The 18,770-nt window shown below is 39.6% G+C and overlaps 1 protein-coding gene across 1 annotated transcript in view; it reads right to left on the reverse strand.

Moving 5' to 3' along the window:
• Nucleotides 1–1,192: 1,192 nt before the first annotated feature.
• LOC135208665 (uncharacterized) overlaps nt 1,193–18,770 on the reverse strand; it is an 81,328-nt gene continuing 63,750 nt past the window's right edge. Inside the window, exon 7 of the mRNA XM_064241098.1 lies at nt 1,193–3,194. Within this exon, the coding sequence (XP_064097168.1) occupies nt 2,016–3,194 (1,179 nt within the window). The 3' untranslated portion in view covers nt 1,193–2,015. The remainder of the gene's footprint in view (nt 3,195–18,770) is intronic.

Consider the following 18,770-nt stretch of genomic DNA (forward strand, 5'->3'; position numbering starts at 1 on the left):
AACAACATTACGAACCCAGTCCGCCACTCACTACTGTTAGCAACATTAAGTTCCTTTTCATTCCCTTATTTTTACCGTACGTATATATTTGCCATTTCTTAATTTTTACCAATTGTATTATTTGCCCTTTTCACTTCTTTACCACAGTTCTGTATCCACTTGACTATCCTAATCAGTTTACTTTTTCTTTCTTTCTCTTGCATTCAGCTTCTTCTATTACCCAAAAGTCCTCTTCTTAGCCCTTGCCACCTATCTCCTTTATTTCTTGTATACTTCTCTATCCTCTTCTCTGCTTGTCTTCTGACAGGCTTAGGTGGTTTGCCTCTTCTCTTCAATTACCCTTTTTATACCTTGATTCACCTTCATCTCCAACATGACACCAGATCCTTCACTGCTGCATTTCAGAGGCCTCTCCCATTAGTGTCCATCTTCAACTTTTTTAGGCCCCGTCCACACGGCCGAGCTTTGCTCGACGAATTTTGTTCGATGTGAAGTCAGAAGCGGAGAAACCGCGGCAAAGTTCTGACTTTTCTCGCTGTTTCTCCGCTTTTGACGTCACATCGGACAAAGTTCGTCGACCAAAGCTCAACCGTGTCGACGGGGTCTTATGCTCTATTTACTGCCAATTTTTCTTTACATTCCTTTTTTTACGTCGCATTCTAAGAGCAATCAAAGCCATACTTAGTTGTGCATGGTTCATTAACAAAATATCAGTCTGGATAATTCAAGAGGAGACAACTGAAGAATAAAAATATGAGAAATTCCAATTAAATTTAAGTTATAATGAGATAGAGTTAAGGGACGTGAGTTAGACATCATTAACAATCTCAGATATTTTTGACAATTCATGTCAAAGTTGTATTTATAACTCTTGTAAGTTTTATATGCTATGCAATCTATGTGTTGTATGGCACTATATACAGTAGTAATAATAGCGCTTGTTTTGATCTAATAGGGGTAAGCATTTTCCTGTCTGTTTATATTACATATACCATATCAAGCCTATTCCAGCACTGGTAATAAACTGTTTAATCATGCAATCATTCAGTGACCCTCCCGCATCACTGCAACATTTATGCAGGAAAATCAATAAAATATTAAATTTACAATGCAAACTTAATAATGGCGTGGAATACACATTCAAATGCACATTTACAAATTTCTTGATTTTAAGGGCTATTAAATGACTATACTCTTGATTTTTTGTATATTTGGGGTTTTTTTGCAACTATGGTACCTGTACATAAATATGTGTAACAATAATTGCACATTTACATATTGAAGTTCATGACATTGTAACAAAACCTAAAGAGAATGATTAAGTCTCTTTACCAGAGGAGAAGGTTTCAGCTTTATAGTAATTATAAATCATAAAAGTATTCAATCCTTCTCTTCCATATGTATTTAGCATTTCTTATAAAAATGTACTATTACAGTAGTCTGAAAAACCTACTAGGTGTTATTACATTCAATCAATAATCAAAAGTAAACAGCAAGAAATGAATAAATAACACTAAAAGAAATTCTGAATGAATTACATTGTACAATGCAAAGCAAAACCATACTAATACCTTAATCACTTGAGTAATGTGTATGCATTAAGTATAATTTTTTTCATTTAAGTCAATAACCAAAATTAAAAATGAATATTCTGCATACATGTAACAACACTTGATACAAAAATCTTTAAATGATATACCAATGAAAATTACAACACAAAAAAAGACAACATTAAACTTCTAAGAAGGTTTAGATATTGAAAATACCCGTGACCTTATGCACATTAATAACAAAAAACATTATGCTACTGCTTTGAATCTATTGGAATACGACTAACTCAAAATAGCTGATTAAAAAGGGTGCAAAACTCTCTTAAAAATCTTTCTTAATCTATTTATAATTCTAGCACAAAACTGCATGGCTCACATCTACAGTAATCTATATTAGTCCTAAAAGACATCTTAGCCCTCAATAATACTAGCCTAAGAAAATAAATGCGTCACCAATAAAATAAATTAGAACTTAAAACCAGGACGTGATCTTCCTGTACTTAGTCTGTCATCATCTTTTAGCCAATTACCTCGATGTGACCCAGTACTGCTACTACACATGTCGGGTCCACCGGCAAATGCCCCATCCCTCATCCCATTATCATAACCTGACAACCCATAATCTCTTTCTCCCATGCGTGACCTTGCTGATCCCATGTATGAACTATTTGCTGGATCCTTTTCAGAACCCCAAAAATTGCTTCTTGACTGACCCTCAGAGCGATTGTTCCACATATCACCCCTGTGCCCACCCTGGGTCCTACTAGATGTAAAGTCTCCCCACTGTCCACTCTGACTTCTGTTTGTTCCATAATCAGGACAATGTTCATTCTGTCCTTTTGAAAGTGGAATGTCTGATGCCCAAGGTCCCCCTCGACTTTGATTTGGACCAAAATCAAATCGCCCCCCGGGCCCTTGGTTAGGTCCAAAATCTGATCGTTTATCAGGGCCAAAATTTGGCCTATAATCAGAGCGCTGTCCTGAGCCATAATCAGGTCGTTGCCCTCCTCCAAATTCAGACCGTTGGCTTGGCCCATAATCTGGTCGTTGGCCTTGGTTACCAATATACTCTTGCCGCTGTCCATTCTGGCCTGAAACTGGTCCAAATTCAGCCCTATGCCCTTCATGATTTTGGCTTAGCCCCAAATCAACTTGCTGTCCACCTGATACTTTACTTTGTACCATCTTTGTTGGCTGACTATTTTGGCTTTTGTTGGCACCAAATTCTGAAAGTGCTTGGATAACATCTTTCCCTACTGATGGAGGATACTGCCCAAGGAGACTTGAAGGTTGGGGAAATTCACCCAGGAGGCTTTGTGACTGTACAGAGCCAGTTTTCTCAGATGCCTCAGATTTCCAAGGGCCTTCTTGTTTATAACCTGCAATTTCTGAGGTAAAGTCATCTCTTCTATCACTGTTTTTCAGTGTATCTGGCCATGACCTTTCTTGCCAATCAGGCCTCACCTGTCTATCGCTCTTTTCGTGCTGGCTTGCCGGGGTGTTATTTGACCAAGCTGACTTTTCTGCTTTATTCAAACCCCTCATACCAGAATTAAGTCTTCTTGAACTACAGCTGTCGTCTTTGGGGTCCTCTCTCAGATATGACACTTGATCCTGTTCCTTCCTTGCTATATTTTGGTTAGTCTGTAAGAAAAGAATAAAATGGACTTAACAATAATGAATTATTTGAAATCTAACCTGAAATTGCTAAATACGTATTACAGATTTTAAATAACCAACCATTGACAATTCAAAGCAACGTACCACCTAAGCATCCTAAAATCACCACAAAAGGGTGCCAGTGAGATAGTATGTTACGAAACGTGTAGTTTTAAATAACCAATCATTGATGCTTAAAAGCACAACACCACTTAAGCATCCTAACTTCACCACAAAAGGCTGCTCATTTTCCAATTACGTAAAGCCTTTTTCTTTCAATTTACAAAATTAACAGAAAAAGTAGACTAAAAAAATATATATTTTTATAATAAAATTGATTTTATATAATACTTACCAATATAGCCAACCCTCAGTTAGTGGTGTAATCTCTTTCCGGTATTCGGTTTTACGGCAGTCATCAAAAATATTCATAAAATTATGTTATTTTATGGTATTTTTTACATTATATCTAATGACTCCATACTGTGTCTAATGGCAATCGTTGCTTGATTGCTGTTGGCATAAGTACCGTGACGAGAACTAGTTTTTTTGTGTACTGTGCTGTACTTGACAGAGAATGACCTGCCTGCTGCCTGGCCCCTAGGTCACTCACGCATATGCCCGGCACAGGAATACTAAACAACCCACAACTGCCGAGTTGATAGAGCAGCATCCCATCACTCCAGTGTTTGAGTTCATCCAGATAGGTACTTGCTGCTTGATACTTTGTCACCTTAGTGTGTTTTGACTGACGTTATTCATCGTGGCTCCTAAATGTGAGAATACTACGTCCCATTAACCCCTTTGGGACCGTGACGTTTCTACGACGTCAAGGAAGGTGCAGTGATGCTCTCATGACGTATATACGTCGTCATAACTCCATAGCTCAATAAGATAGCTCGTAGTGTTGGGTTATGTCTCCTAATGGTTTCTGCAGGCATGGGTAGGCTGTACTAACACACGCTAAGCTCCTAATACTTTTTTTCAGCCAATCGTGGACATTCTTGGCTATGACGTCACAACCTCCTCAGCAGTTTATGCACAGTCATGGTTGAGTTCATGCTTGTTTTTTCGCGATTTTCTTCGTTTTCTTGGATGATTTTCTTCGTTTTATTTGCATTTTTACTGCAAAACCATGAGTGAGAACAGTAATATCTCTTCCAAGGAATATGTTCCTTCTGAGGAAGAGTATGAGAGTGGTGACAAGCTCTCAAGTGATGAAATAAGTGACAATGACGCGGAAGAATGAGAGGTGGAAGGTGGGTTGTCATATGTTACCAACATATTCGAGGATCATCATCCAACATTGTTGCCAGACTTTCGTGACGTTTTTTCAGGGATAAATAGAGCGCTTGGGGATGCACTTTTCCTTACGCCTGGGGATGCATATATTTTTTTTTTTTTTCTTTTATGATGTGATGAAAACTCTATGTTCATCTTTTATGATGTGATGAAAACTATGTTCATGGGCTAATGAGAGAGCTGCATTATTTTTTCAACAAAATCCCCAGAAAAAGGGGAAAATTCATGGGTTGATATGGCGAGAAGTAAAAGTAAATGTTATATACTGTACATGTATAGTGTGTGTGTGTATGTGTATACACACACACATACTATGCGTCATGCGGTACCGAAAGGGTTATGAAGAGGAAGACGATATCATTGGAAATAAATATGACATCGTTAAGTATTCTGAAAAAGTTAAGACTTTGATAACCTGTAAGGTTATCAAATCAGGCATGAAAAATGTGTAAAACTACTGTTCAGACCATAGTCAAGGTTTAAGCAAATGATATTCCAAATTATTATTGAGAGTTATTACATGGGTATTAGAATAAACTATCTGGCCATGACACTGTTCTATGCCGCTGCTTGACACTCTTTTTAAAGTATCAAGTGAAAAAGATGCAAATTTAGCAATCAATATGTCGATTTATAAATTTTCATGGTTTTATGTTTAAAATGTGTATGAAAAAGGATGTTTCATGTTCGTTCTTGTCTGCCGCTCTTCCAAAAATAGAGTTAAAAAGGTGCAAATTTAGCAATCGATGTGTTGATTAATAATTTTCATGCATTTATGTTTAAAATGTGTATGAAAAATATTATACATATAAGCATGTTTATTTTTGTACATAAATATGATAAAGGCAGCTTTTGTAACTGTCCCCCACATGAACAAAAATGATGTTTTTCATGTCCGTTCATGTCCATCAACACCTGACACTCGAAAAATGCATTTACAAAGACTTCACATGGTTATATTTCATTAATTTGGGAGTTAATTAAAACTCATTTTGTTAATGAAACTTGAGCTTTTTGTTATAAATTTTCATGCTTTTATGTTTAACTGTGTGAAAAATGTATTACGTACAGGGTATTTTTTTTTTTTTGGCATAACTAATACAAGAGCAGTACGTATGTCCATTCGAAGTCTTTGTAATGGCCCTTCACATGTTCAAGAGAATAGGTTGTTCAGTCATGCCCAATTAGTAAAATTTTTATTTATATAATAATTGAATCACATTTTTATAAAATAAATTATATTTACAATTGTTGCACAAGTTTATTTTAAAAGACAAAACTCATATACAGGCAGTCCCCTGGGTTACGACGGTCTCGGCTCACGACATTCCGTGGTTACGAAGTTTTTCAATTATATTCATCAGACATTTTCTGGGCTCAGCCTGCACTTATTTCTAAGGTAAAATATTGCTATAATACCAGAGAAAAGCTAAATTGGAAATGCCAGATTATTCTGGCTCGCTCACCTTTATTACAAGGTGTCGGTATGGTTTCTGGGGCGAGTGAAACCACTACCACAGGTCCTTTTCCATTTAGCCTCTTCCTTCTTCAAAAACCTCAACTAGAGAGGAGCCGACCTAAGGCTCACTACCCGCTACCGCTACGGCTAGCGCCTCTGATGTCATTCCTTTAATAGCACGACCACGCTGCACACACGTTTTTCTTTGCTGTGTTGTGTTCTCGCTCTGGAACCCTTTTATTACCATCATGGAACGTCAAGCTGTTACTGCACCCAAGTTAAGTATACTGCTATTAATAGTTGACACTATTTAGGGGCTGCCCTTGGCACATTTAACCGAATTATTTAGGTTTTTATGAGTCGGTAGCCCATGCGGCGCCAGCCCCGCGCCACCATAGTGGCTCGCTCCTTTGTGTTGCCTTGTTTCATGTCCCACGCGGTCTCCTATACCATGTGAACTTGATTATTACCTAGCAGTATCTTTTTATGCTTACCAGTGATGCATTTAGTGACGTTTTTAGCTACTACACGGGGGATATTGTCCGAGCACATGTTCTCGCTTCATAGCCTGTCGGCAACCTACCAACTCAGTTTTCATGCATGCATGTTTCTTGTTGGTTAGGCTACCTTTGTTAGGCACCTCTGTATGGACCCTGGTCCTCTCCTCAGTCCTTGCACACCCTGACCGCCTGTCCCGCGTTTATTCGTCACGACACTAGGCTAGCTGCTCGGAGTTTCCAGGTCTTGACCACCCTTCTCGGTTGGTTCAGCCTAGTTCCTCCAGGACGTCTCTCTTTCTCTCTGCCTCATTTTATTTCCTTTCCCCCTTGTGTGCTAGTTTATTAATTTATTTCCATGTCTGTGAGACGGCTCCATTTGGCCTGTAGGCCTTCTTACCGCCTGGCCTTCTTCACCAAGGGTGTGTTCACACCCGGCCGTGAGAGGTCCAGGTGACCGCGTAGTAGCCATCCAGCTCCCGTACTCCTCCCCCTCCCCCCATATCCCCCACCTATGTGGGGTGATGTCTCGCTCACGTTGTCGCTAGCAGCCGATCCGAGTACCCCTTCGGGGGATGGGAGGAGGTCCCCACATGGACTCTCGGTCCGCGAGTTCTCTACCCTGCCGCTCTCACCCCAGAGGGGGGGGGCCTCTGCTTGCCCTAGCCTCAGCCGGCCACCAGGCTCGGGGGAGCTCGGCTCTCCTTGGCTCTCTGGGTCTATACCCCTGTCTTAGTCACCCCCTCCTACCAGCTCCGGCCTCATAGTGGGGTTCTTATATGTATTGCATGTATGTCTTTAATATATCTGCTTTAGTTTAAGTTTACGGAGCCATCACGCTTCTCCGGGAGATACTCCCTTCCTTTTAGCCTAAGTTATTACGGCGGAGTTACCAGGCTCCGCCTCCTTACCCGGTCTCTACCATCTCTACACCCGATACCTGCTCGGACTACTCCTTACTCCGGCGTACGGTAGTAGTAGCTACCCTGAGTTCAGTATTTTTCTGCTCTCCGGCGTCATCACAAACACTGTTAGCTACTTACTACTAGCTCTACCGGACTCTTCGGCATGGTACATGGCAAAGAGAAGGCCGAGACTGGAACATAATTTCTACAACACCGGAACACTCCGGCGTTATGGCATATCAACCACGGACATAGTCCGGAAGGTTATCAATGGTACTCATGTATCATTCTTTTTAGAGGCCACCCATTGTATGGAGACTGGCTGCAACGCCGTCATCCAAATTCCCTGTGGGCACAATGTCTGCCGGACCCACGCCACCTGCGCGGTCCACCTCGACGGGTCAGTAGTGTGGCACCATGAGAACTGTGTCACCTGCTACGATCTCGTGGAACGAGTCTCCTCCGAGGTAGGCGACTCTCCGGGGTATACATGATATACAATGAGGACCAATGTAATATATGTCAATGATATGCCGTTTAAGTTAACCCTTAAACGCCGACTGGACGTATTTTACGTCGACATACAAAATTTTTTTAAAAATTCGCGGAAAAATACTTTTAGGCCTACCAGCCGAAAACTCTTGAATCACGTGCCTTGGGGGATGCTGGGAGTTCACGGATCAAGGTGTTGTTTTGTTTACAATCGTTACGCAGGCGCGCAAGCGCGAATTTCTTTCTTGCCGCACTAAAAAGTATCTGTGACACATCTTGGAAATTATCTCGTCACTTTGACATAATTTTTTTACCATTTTAAATTAGCCGTTACATGGAGTATTATATATGAAAATGTGCGCATTTTTATGTAGAACACAACAAAAAAATACTCATGATTGTAGCTTTTATCAGTTTTGAGATATTTTCATATAAATAACGATAAGTGCCAAAATTTCAACCTTCGGTCAACTTTGACTCTACCGAAATGGTCAAAAAACGCAATTGTAAGCTAAAACTCTTATATTTTAGTAATATTCAATCATTTACCTTAATTTTGCAACAGATTGGAAGTCTCTAGCACAATATTTCGATTTATGGTGAATTTATGAAAAAACTTTTTCCTTACGTCCGTGCGGTAACTCTTCCGAAAAAAATCATACATGCGATTGTGGACATAAAGTTTTATATATGAAAATGTGCGCAATTTCATGCACAATACAACTAAAAACAACCCATGGTTGTAGCTTTTATCAATTTTGAAATATGTTCATATAAACAATGATAAGTGACAAATTTTCAACCTTCGGTCAACTTTGACTCTACAGAAATGGTAGAAAAACGCAATTGTAAGCTAAAACGCTTATATTCTAGTAATATTCAAGCATTTACCTTCATTTTGCAACAAATTGGAAGTCTCTAGCACAATATTTCGATTTATGGTGAATTTATGAAAAAAATAACATTTTCTTTACGTCCGCGCGGTAACTCTTCCGAAAAAATCATACGTGCGATTGTGGTAATGTTTGCACCATTTTAAATTAGCCGTTACATAAAGTTTTATATATTAAAATGTGCGCAATTTCATGTAGAATACAACAAAAAATAATTGAAGGTTGTAGCTTTTCTCATTTTTGAAATATTTGCATATAAATCACGATAAATAGAAAAAAACCACGTTCGTTCAACTTTGACTCTACCCAAATGGTCGAAAAACGCAATTGTAAGCTAAAACTCTTACAGTCTAGTAATATTCAGTCATTTATCTTCATCTTGAAACAAATTCGAAGTCTCTAGCACAATATTTAAATTTATGGTGAATTTAAAAAAAAACTTTCCTTCCCTCCGCGCGCGGATTCTCCGCCACAAACCTCCGAAATGTGTACGTCCCATTCTCGGAATATTTGCTCCGTTTCATATTAGGCATTTCATAGAGTTTTATATATGAAAATGTGCACAATTTCATGTAGAATAAAACGAAAAATATTTAAAAGTTGTAGCTTTTCTTATTTCCGAAATAATTGCATATAAAAAAATATACAAAAAAAATTTGACATTCGGTCAACTTTGACTCGTCAGATATGGTCGAAAACTGCATTTGTAAGCTAATATTCTTATAGTATAGTAATATTCAATCATTTGTCTTCATTCTGAAAGAAATTGGAAGTCTCTAGGACAATATTTAGATTTATGGTGAATTTTTGAAAAAAATATTTGTTTCCATCCGCGCGTTACGAATTCATGCATTATTTTGTGATAATATTTTCTCTGTGTTGCTTTTATCGTTTTACAATGTGTTATATACCAAAATGATCGCAATTTAGTGTACATTACAACGAAAAGAAAAGTAACTTGTTACCTTTAACCGTTTTTCGCACAGCGCGATTTGAATACAATTATATATGAAATTTCGTTTTTGCGCTATCATATATCGCATTATTTATATATGATAATGATAATTTTTTTCATTTCTGATGGTTGCCTACTAAACTTCAGGCAATGACAAAAATAGGAGCCAAAAATGAACTCTTAATCTTGAAAACTAAGCGCGCTGTGATTTTTTGAAAAAAATATTTTTTCCGCTTCCGCGCTCACTCTGAAACACCTCCGGCCACACAGGAGACATTTTTTTTTTTTACCGCTTCGGCGTTTAAGGGTTAAGTTACAATGTAATACGAGTTAAGTTTAAGTTTTAACACTAACCCTTCTCTTACAGGGAGCTCAGTCGGTCCGGGACGCTGCTCTCTCCACCCTCAAGGTATGGGTGGGGGGATTCGGACGTAATGTAGCCAAGGCCCAGCCCTACATTCTTTCACAAGAGATGGCTACGCTTATCTTCCCAGGAGGGAAGAGCACTGGCTACGTAGACCCCGAAGTGGCAGCTCCCCTGATCGCTTCGATTCAGGAAGCTGTTTCCCAGCCCCCAGAGGAGGCGTCAGCGCAGGAGGTCACAGAAGAAGTCACGGCACTGGATCTCGACCTTGAGCCCACGACGGTGGACGGCGTGGGCAACGGTAAGATTGCTAGTGAGGCAGGTTTGTAGGTGCTCAAGGCCTCCCCTTGGGCACATCTAGAGCTTCTTCTTCTTCTTCTTCTTCTTCTACCTCCTTCCAGGGATTCTCCGGGGGATTTCTGTCGGTCCGATCGAAATCTACTTTGGCGATCCCTAAAGTCAGGGGCAAGCGGGACTCTAAATCGCTGCCAAAGCCCCTACTAAGAAAGTCAGGTACCAGCCAAGTCCGTAAAGCCCCGGCTCACCATCCCGGAGCGGACAAGGTTAAGCACGAGTCTCTCTCCAAAGGGTCGAAGACTAAGTCTTCTAAGGAAAGAGCTCACTCTTCCTCCGCTGACCCTGTGGCATCCACCTCCAAAAGAGTGAGATCCAAGGTACCCAAGGAGAAGGCAGAGCCCTCCTCCTTTGACCAGGAGACCTTTACCTCCAATATAATGCAACAAATGGGCAATATGGTCGGAAACTTGGTGCAAACCAAGTTTCAAGAGATACTTGCCCATATATCCACCTCTCTAGATGCTTCGGGACAGTCTATCCAAGCCATCTCGGATAGGCTGGTGACGCAGGAGAATATTGTTCCAGGTCTCCAGCAAGGCGTAGTGTCGGGGCTTCAGCAAGCCGGTCAAGCAGCCCAAGGCTCGCTCATGCCGGACTCTTCCACTCTCCCTCCCTTTCACCTGAGCAACCCATGGAGAGTGGCCTCCTATGCACCTTTCGTGAACGGAATGCTTACGATTGAGGGCTGCAGGCACGCCCCTTTCACAGGCTATGTCCGCCTCACGGAATCTGCCTTGATAAGAGAGGATAAGGTCCCAAAAGACACAGTTATCCTCTCTCGGGACCAAGCACAAGAAGATTGGATCCGTAACCTGGAAGAATGGCAATGTGTAAACACTAAGGTTACGGCATTCAGAAGTCCCTTCACAATCTTTACTGTGGACGAGGATACTCCTATCCCGTTCACATCTAAAGTGGCAGAACTCCCTCTGCAAGCAGCAATGAGAGATGAGCCTATGCCACAGCTCCGGGAGACAGAACCAACCTCACTCCTACTCCCCGGAACAGATGACCTCTGGGTAGATTTCCCAGCCACCTTTTCAGTTAGGAAACTAAAACCGGACTGCGCCATCTCACTGTTTAGTGAGAGACTACCCAGGCTGTCTGATGGTCTCATCCAGACAGAATTCGATGCCAGGACGCGACTTGGGAAATCCTTCAACTCGCTAGTCATGACAGAAGCAGCGGCTCTTATCTATGCACAGGAGCCGTTGTTCAAGATCATCGCTAAGTCACTATTGTCGATGATGCAATGTGACTTGTATGATTTTGTTGTGGCTAGGAGAAATTATAGGAAGCATGTACTGTCGGAATTCACGATCCGTCATAAACCCAACAAGCTTCCGGCCTCATCAATATGCGGCCCTGACCTCTTTCCGGCCTCAGCAGTAAACGAGGTGCAACATGAGGTGGCACGGTTCAACCAAAGTTTAAGAGTTCGGTGGGGACTGGTCTCCAAAAGGAAACCGGAGTCTTCCGCATCGAACCCTAGATCTAAGAAGAAGCCTAGGAAGTTCCAGCCCTTCCAGGCTCCTCAACAACAAAATTTGGTCCAAGCAGTTCAAGTTCCCCAACCATCAACCTCTAAGGCCCAACCAAAACAGCAGTTCGTGCTGTTGACACAGCCACAACAGCCGCAGGCTTCAACCTCTTTCGCTGTATCCCCGGCCTTCAACCCAACGTTTGAAAACCAAGCGTTTTAGGCCTTCAATAGGTTCGGCAGGGGTAGCAGGGCTAGAGGTGCCTTTCGTCAGCAAGGCGGCGGAAGGGCAGCCAGCAAGGGCAAGGGTTCACGCGGAGGGCGAGGAGGTCGCCCCTTAGCAACCCAATGAGAATCTCCAGGTAGGAGGGAGGCTGTACCTCTTTCATCAACGTTGGAGGTTCAGCAATTGGGCCCAACGTATTGTGTCCAAAGGTCTGGGCTGGAGTTGGATCCAAGGTCCACCCCCACCCAACACCTTCCACCAGGAACCAACAGCGGATTTGATAGAGTATTCCCAAGATCTCCTTCAAAAAGTAGTGTCAAGAGTCAAACATTTAAAATTTCAAGGTCGCTTGTTCAGCATGCCAAAGAAAGACTCAGACAAACGAAGGATAATCTTAGACTTGTCCCGTCTAAACTTATTCATTCACTGCGACAAGTTCCAGATGCTGAGCATTTCGCAGGTGCGGACCTTACTTCCCCGTGGGGCCGTCATACCTCTATAGATCTTACAGATACCTACTATCATGTCCCGATAGCAAGACACTTCCGCCCGTTCCTAGGCTTCAAATTAGGAAATCAAGCCTACTCCTTCAAAGTAATGCCATTCGGGCTCAACATAGCCCCCAGGGTATTTACAAAGTTGGCGGAAACAGTGGTCCAGGAACTAAGATCTCAGGGAATCATGGTAGTAGCCTATCTGGACGATTGGCTCGTGTGGGCCACAAGCATCGAAGTTTGCCGCAACGCAACCGCCACAGTCATCCACTTTCTGGAATATCTAGGATTCCAGATAAACAGGACAAAGTCCCGGCTAACACCGGCGTCCCGTTTCCAGTGGCTGGGAATTCAATGGGATTTGGATTCGCATACTCTATCAATCCCACCGTTGAAAAGGAGAGAAATAGCCAAGGCAACCAGACAATTTCTCATGTGCAAACAGATGTCCTGGAGGAACCAAGAAAGGATCTTAAGTTCTCTCCAATTCGCTTCAGTGATGGACGTCCTGCTGAAAGCCAAACTAAAAGACATAAACCGGGTTTGGCGTTCAAAAGCGAACAAAAGATCCCGGGACAGGCAAGCTCCGATCCCGGCGATCTTACGGAAGTGTCTCCATCCCTAAACGGAAGTCAAGAATTTGTCAAAGACAATTCCGCTGCAATTCCCTCCACCAGCCTTAGTGATATACACAGATGCATCACTAACCAGTTGGGAAGGTTAAATCCGGTACAAAAAGGTACAGGGAACATGGTCCCTTCCATTCTGCCAGCTTCATATCAATGTACTAGAAGCTAAGGCAGTGTTCCTCACCCTGAAAAAACTTAATCCAGCCAAGAAATCTCACATCAAGCTGGTGCTCGACAGTGATTCATATACAGTGGTACCTCGAGATACGAAAGGCTCAACTTACGAAAAACTCGAGATACGAAAAACAAATACAAAAAATTTAATGGCTCTACATACGAAAAGTTTTCAAGATACGAAAGGTTTCTGAAAGTCCGAGATTCGCCCGGATAACAATTTAGAAAATCGCGCCGCGCGCCGCCATCTTAGTATACTAGTAGACTCGCCACCATCCTCCTGCTCTCCCATTGGTTCCTGATGCTAGTCATGGCCATGAAATCCTTCTCTCCTATTGGCCAGCGTCCCTTCCATCATGCATCTACTATGTACACGTGGTGGCGTGGCTTGGCCACTCGGTACCAGCATTGTTATAGTACGTACGCGGTATTTGTTTTCAGGATCGTCAATGTGTACGTAATATTTAAAAAAAAAAGTGACCAAGATCTCTCACATGGGATAAGTGATCAAGGTTTCTCTCATGGGATAACTGGAAACTTTGCAAGGTTGGTAGAATCTCCACTCCCTGCTGAACAGAGGGTGTAGACCAATCATTTACAACATGCATACCAGTATGTAGTGTACGTATAATCAAGGCACTTCAGTTTATGTTGAAGGTCAGCAGCCGAACATTCAGTACCCAAATCAGTTGCAGAGAGAGCATTTGGTTGAACAGGGTTTTGATGGACACCAGGGCCAACAGAGTCATGAGGTGCAAAAAAAGAAATTTTGTAGTGTACGTAAAATCAAGGCACTTAAGTTTATGTTGAAGGTCAGCAGCCGAACATTCAGTACCCAAATCAGTTGCAGAGAGAGCATTTGGTTGAACAGGGTTTTGATGGACACCAGGCCCAACAGAGTCATGAGGTGCAAAAAAAGAAAGTTGAAATTCTGTATATAAAAAAAAAAAAAAAACAACAACAACAACAACTATGTAAAGTAAAAAAAAAAAAAGTTAAAAAATAAAAAAAAGAAAAAAACGGCAGAAATTAAAGCAGCTTTTCATAAAGTGCAATCATTTGTAGAAGACACTCCCCGAAAAGGCTCACACAGGAACATTGTGAAAAGTACGTAGGCAGAAGCAATCTTCCTTGGATAGTTACGTTGTAGTACGTACGTATATATTTTTTAAAGTGTACGTACGTACATATTACATAAAAAAAAAAGGCAGAAATTAAAGCCGCTTTTCATAAAGTGCAATCATTTGTAGAAGACACCCCCCGAAAAGGCTCACACAGGAACATTGTGAAAAGTAGGCAGAAGCAATCTTCCTTGGATAGTTACGTATGTACATAGCCTCACTCAAAAGGTAAGCTTCCACATTTTACGTTACAGTAATAATATTTCTTGTACACTAATATAGTTTATTTACGGGTTTTGCATTTTTAGTCTTAATTTAGGTATTGAATGGTCCAAATTGTTGTAGTATTTCATTGTTTATAGGTCAACTTAGCTTTATTATGAAATTTAATGGGGTGTTTTTGGAGGGCTTGGAACGGATTAATTTCATATCTCGAGGTACTACTGTAAATCCATTCGAGCTACAAATGTCCTTTAATATCTAATTCACTCTACCTCGGAATTGATATATTTTCATATATGTACCGAGGGGGAATTTTTACTTGATAATAATTTCGTCCCCCATGGGATCGTACCACCGTCCAGTTGGACGGGAAACAAAATCAGAAACGGACAGTGAAGCTACCGAGTCTGCTAGCAGAGAGGCTATAAGTTTATATCGATTCTGACCATTACAAATCACCGTCGATCTTCGGTGTTTTTCGTAATTAGAATCGATATAAACTTACGGCCTCTCTGCTAGCAGACGCGGTAGCGTCACTGTCCATTTCTGATTTCGTTTCTCGTCCAACTGGACGATGGTTCGATCCCATGGGGGGACAAAATTATTATCAACTAAAAATTCCCCCTCGGTACATATATGAAAATATATCAATTCCGAGGTAGAGTGAATTAGATATTAAAGGACATTTGTACCTCAAATGATTTATATGAATCACGGTGATGTGATAAGTATTCATAACAAGGCTGCGTTGGTCAAATGCTCGAATCGGCTAGCATGGTTGAGGGGGTTTCATATAGATTCTAATTACGAAAAACACAAGATCGACGGTGATTTGTAATGGTCAGAATCGATATAACCTTATAGCCTCTCTGCTAGCAGACTCGGTAGCGTCACTGTCCGTTTCTGATTTCGTTTCCCATCCAACTGGACGGTGGTTCGATCCCATGGGGGGATGAAATTATTATCAACTAAAAATTCCCCCTCGGTACATATATGAAAATATATCAATTCCGATGTAGAGCGAATTAGATATTAAAGGACATTTGTAGCTCGAATGATTTATATGAATCACGGTGATGTGATAAGTATTCATAACAAGGCTGTGTTGGTCAAATGCTCAAATCGGCTAGCATGGTTGAGGGGGTTTCATATCTATTCTAATTACGAAAAACACCAAAGATCGACGGTGATTTGTAATGGTCAGAATCGATATAAACTTATAGCCTCTCTGCTAGCAGACTCGGTAGCGTCACTGTCCGTTTCTGATTTCGTTTCCCGTCCAACAGGACGGTGGTTCGATCCTATGGGGGGACGAAATTATTATCAACTAAAAATTCCCCCTCAGTACATATATGAAAATATATCAATTCCAAGGTAGAGCGAATTAGATACTAAAGGACATTTGTAGCTCGAGTGATATATATATATATATATATATATATATATATATATATGTGTATATATATATATATATATATATATATATATATATATATATATATATATATATATATATATATATATATCTATATATATATATATATATATATATATATATATATATATATATATATATATATATATATATATATATATATATATATATATATATATATATGGTATATATATATATGTATATATATATATATATATATATATATATATATATATATATATATATATATATATATATATATATATATATATATATATATATATATACACAGTGGACCCCGTATTCGTGTTCTCCAGATTCGCGGACTCACACATTCGCGGATTTCTCTCGGGAACGTTTCCCTGCATTATTTGCGGAAAATTCGCGCATTCGCGGTATTTTTCTATGATAAACATCCACAAATTCCTGTTTTTTTTTTTATGAATTTCATCATTAAATGCACTTTTTGTGATAAAACTATTAAAAAAACCATGTATGAAAATTTTAGTGGGTTTTTCTTGAGTTTTAACTAACAAAATAGGCTGTTTTTAGCATTTTTATAGGGGTTCCAAACATTCGCGGGTTCTAACTATTCACGGGGGGTCTGGTAACGCATCCCCCGCGAATACGGGGGAACCACTGTGTATATATATATTATATATTATATATATATATATATATATATATATATATATAGATATATATATTATATATATCTATATATATATATATATATATTATATATATATATTTAAGATAGTGCTCCCCCTGTATTCGCGGGAGATGTGTACCAGACACCCACGCGAATAGCTCAAACCCGCGAATAGTTAGAACTCCCCTCTAAAAATACCTATATCTGCCTATCTTGAAAGTTCAAATACCAAATGTCTACTTAAAGTATTATCTTACATCAAATATACCATTGAATTGGTATTATTAATATAATTTTAAAGTAATCTTAAACATTTTACCATTAAAAATATATAAACAGCCAATAGACAGAGAGAGAGAGAGAGAGATGAGAGAGGGAGAGGAAGGAGAGAGAGAGAGAGAGAATAAAATCCCTTACGATTTCAATAGATTGAAATGAACGCCTGTAGGCAACACTTTTTTTCCCCTCCCATAAATACATATATTTCTCCAGAGAAGAGAGAAAGAAAAGACTGAGCAATTATGTTTGTCTGTCTATCAATTCTTTTGCTGAGAGCGAGAGAGATAAAAGAAGGAAGAAATAGAAACACCAAATGTATATACCTTATGTAACATCCTGCATCAAATTTACCTTAAATTATCATCATATTACTGTATTAATCTTAGAGATTGTATTAATATAATTTCAAAGTAATCCTAAACATTAGTACCCTTAAAGGTATATACTTATATAGGTACTTACAACACTTGCAGCCAAGAGAAGAGTTACCACTAAGACAAGTATCTTGTGGAGAGAGAGAGAGAGAGAGAGAGAGAGAGAGAGAGAGAGAGAGAGAGAGAGAGCGAGAGAGAGAAGAGAGAGAGAGAGAGAGAGAGAGTTCTCCTTACAGTATTTAAAAGAGTGAAATGGAATGATTATTGTATTTAAAATACTCACATATGAATTTTGTAATTACAGTTATAGTATTATTTTTGGAAAATATTAATGATAAACTTATTACATACATGTCCATGAAAATGATCTCATCTCAATAAGGAGAGAGAGAGAGAGAGAGAGAGAGAGAGAGAGAGAGAGAGAGAGAGATTACATAAAAACCATTAAATTCGTTGACCATTGTATGGCATTGTTACTTCCCAGCTCCGAGCGTCACTGGAGTTATGAGAAGGAAGGGAAATTGATACAGAAAAAGACGAAGGGAAGAATTTTAATTTGAAATTAGTTATCGTATTATTACTACTTCTATTATTATTATTATTTGAAAATATAAAAAACACGTGCATCTACCATAAAAATTCTCTCATCTCAGTAAAAAAAGAGGCGTTATCCTTACAAGTGAAATGGAAAGGTCATTTTCATCTCTTTAAAATACTACCATTATGAATTTTGTAATTACAGTTTTATTATTATTATATTATTAAATAACTGAAATTATCAATAAATATTTTACATTCTAGTACCATAAAAATTCTTTCATCTCGGTGAGAGAGAGAGAGATAGTGTGTTTATCTCTTTGTTCTCTCAAAAAATACTTATAACGCTTCCAGCAAAAGAGAGGGAGGGAGTTACCACTATGACACATTATTATCTTGTGTGGCAAAAGAGAGAGTGAGTTAACCTTAATTAAAAGTGACATGGATAGATTAGTATTGTATTTCTTTAAAATACTATCACATAATATGAATTTTGTAATTACAGTTATTATCATTTGAAAGTATTAAAAACATATAGTACAAGCACTATAAAAATCTTGAGTCTCAGTGAGAGAGAGAGAGAGAGAGAGAGAGAGAGAGAGAGAGAGAGAGAGAGAGAGAGAGAGAGAGAGAGGGAAATTGCATGAGCACTTGCTGGCAGCAACACAACAGCTCCTCCCCCTCCTATCACATAACTTGATATATCTGACAGTT

Source organism: Macrobrachium nipponense, chromosome 11 (assembly GCF_015104395.2).
Source record: "Macrobrachium nipponense isolate FS-2020 chromosome 11, ASM1510439v2, whole genome shotgun sequence".
NCBI classification, from domain to species: Eukaryota; Metazoa; Arthropoda; class Malacostraca; order Decapoda; family Palaemonidae; genus Macrobrachium; species Macrobrachium nipponense.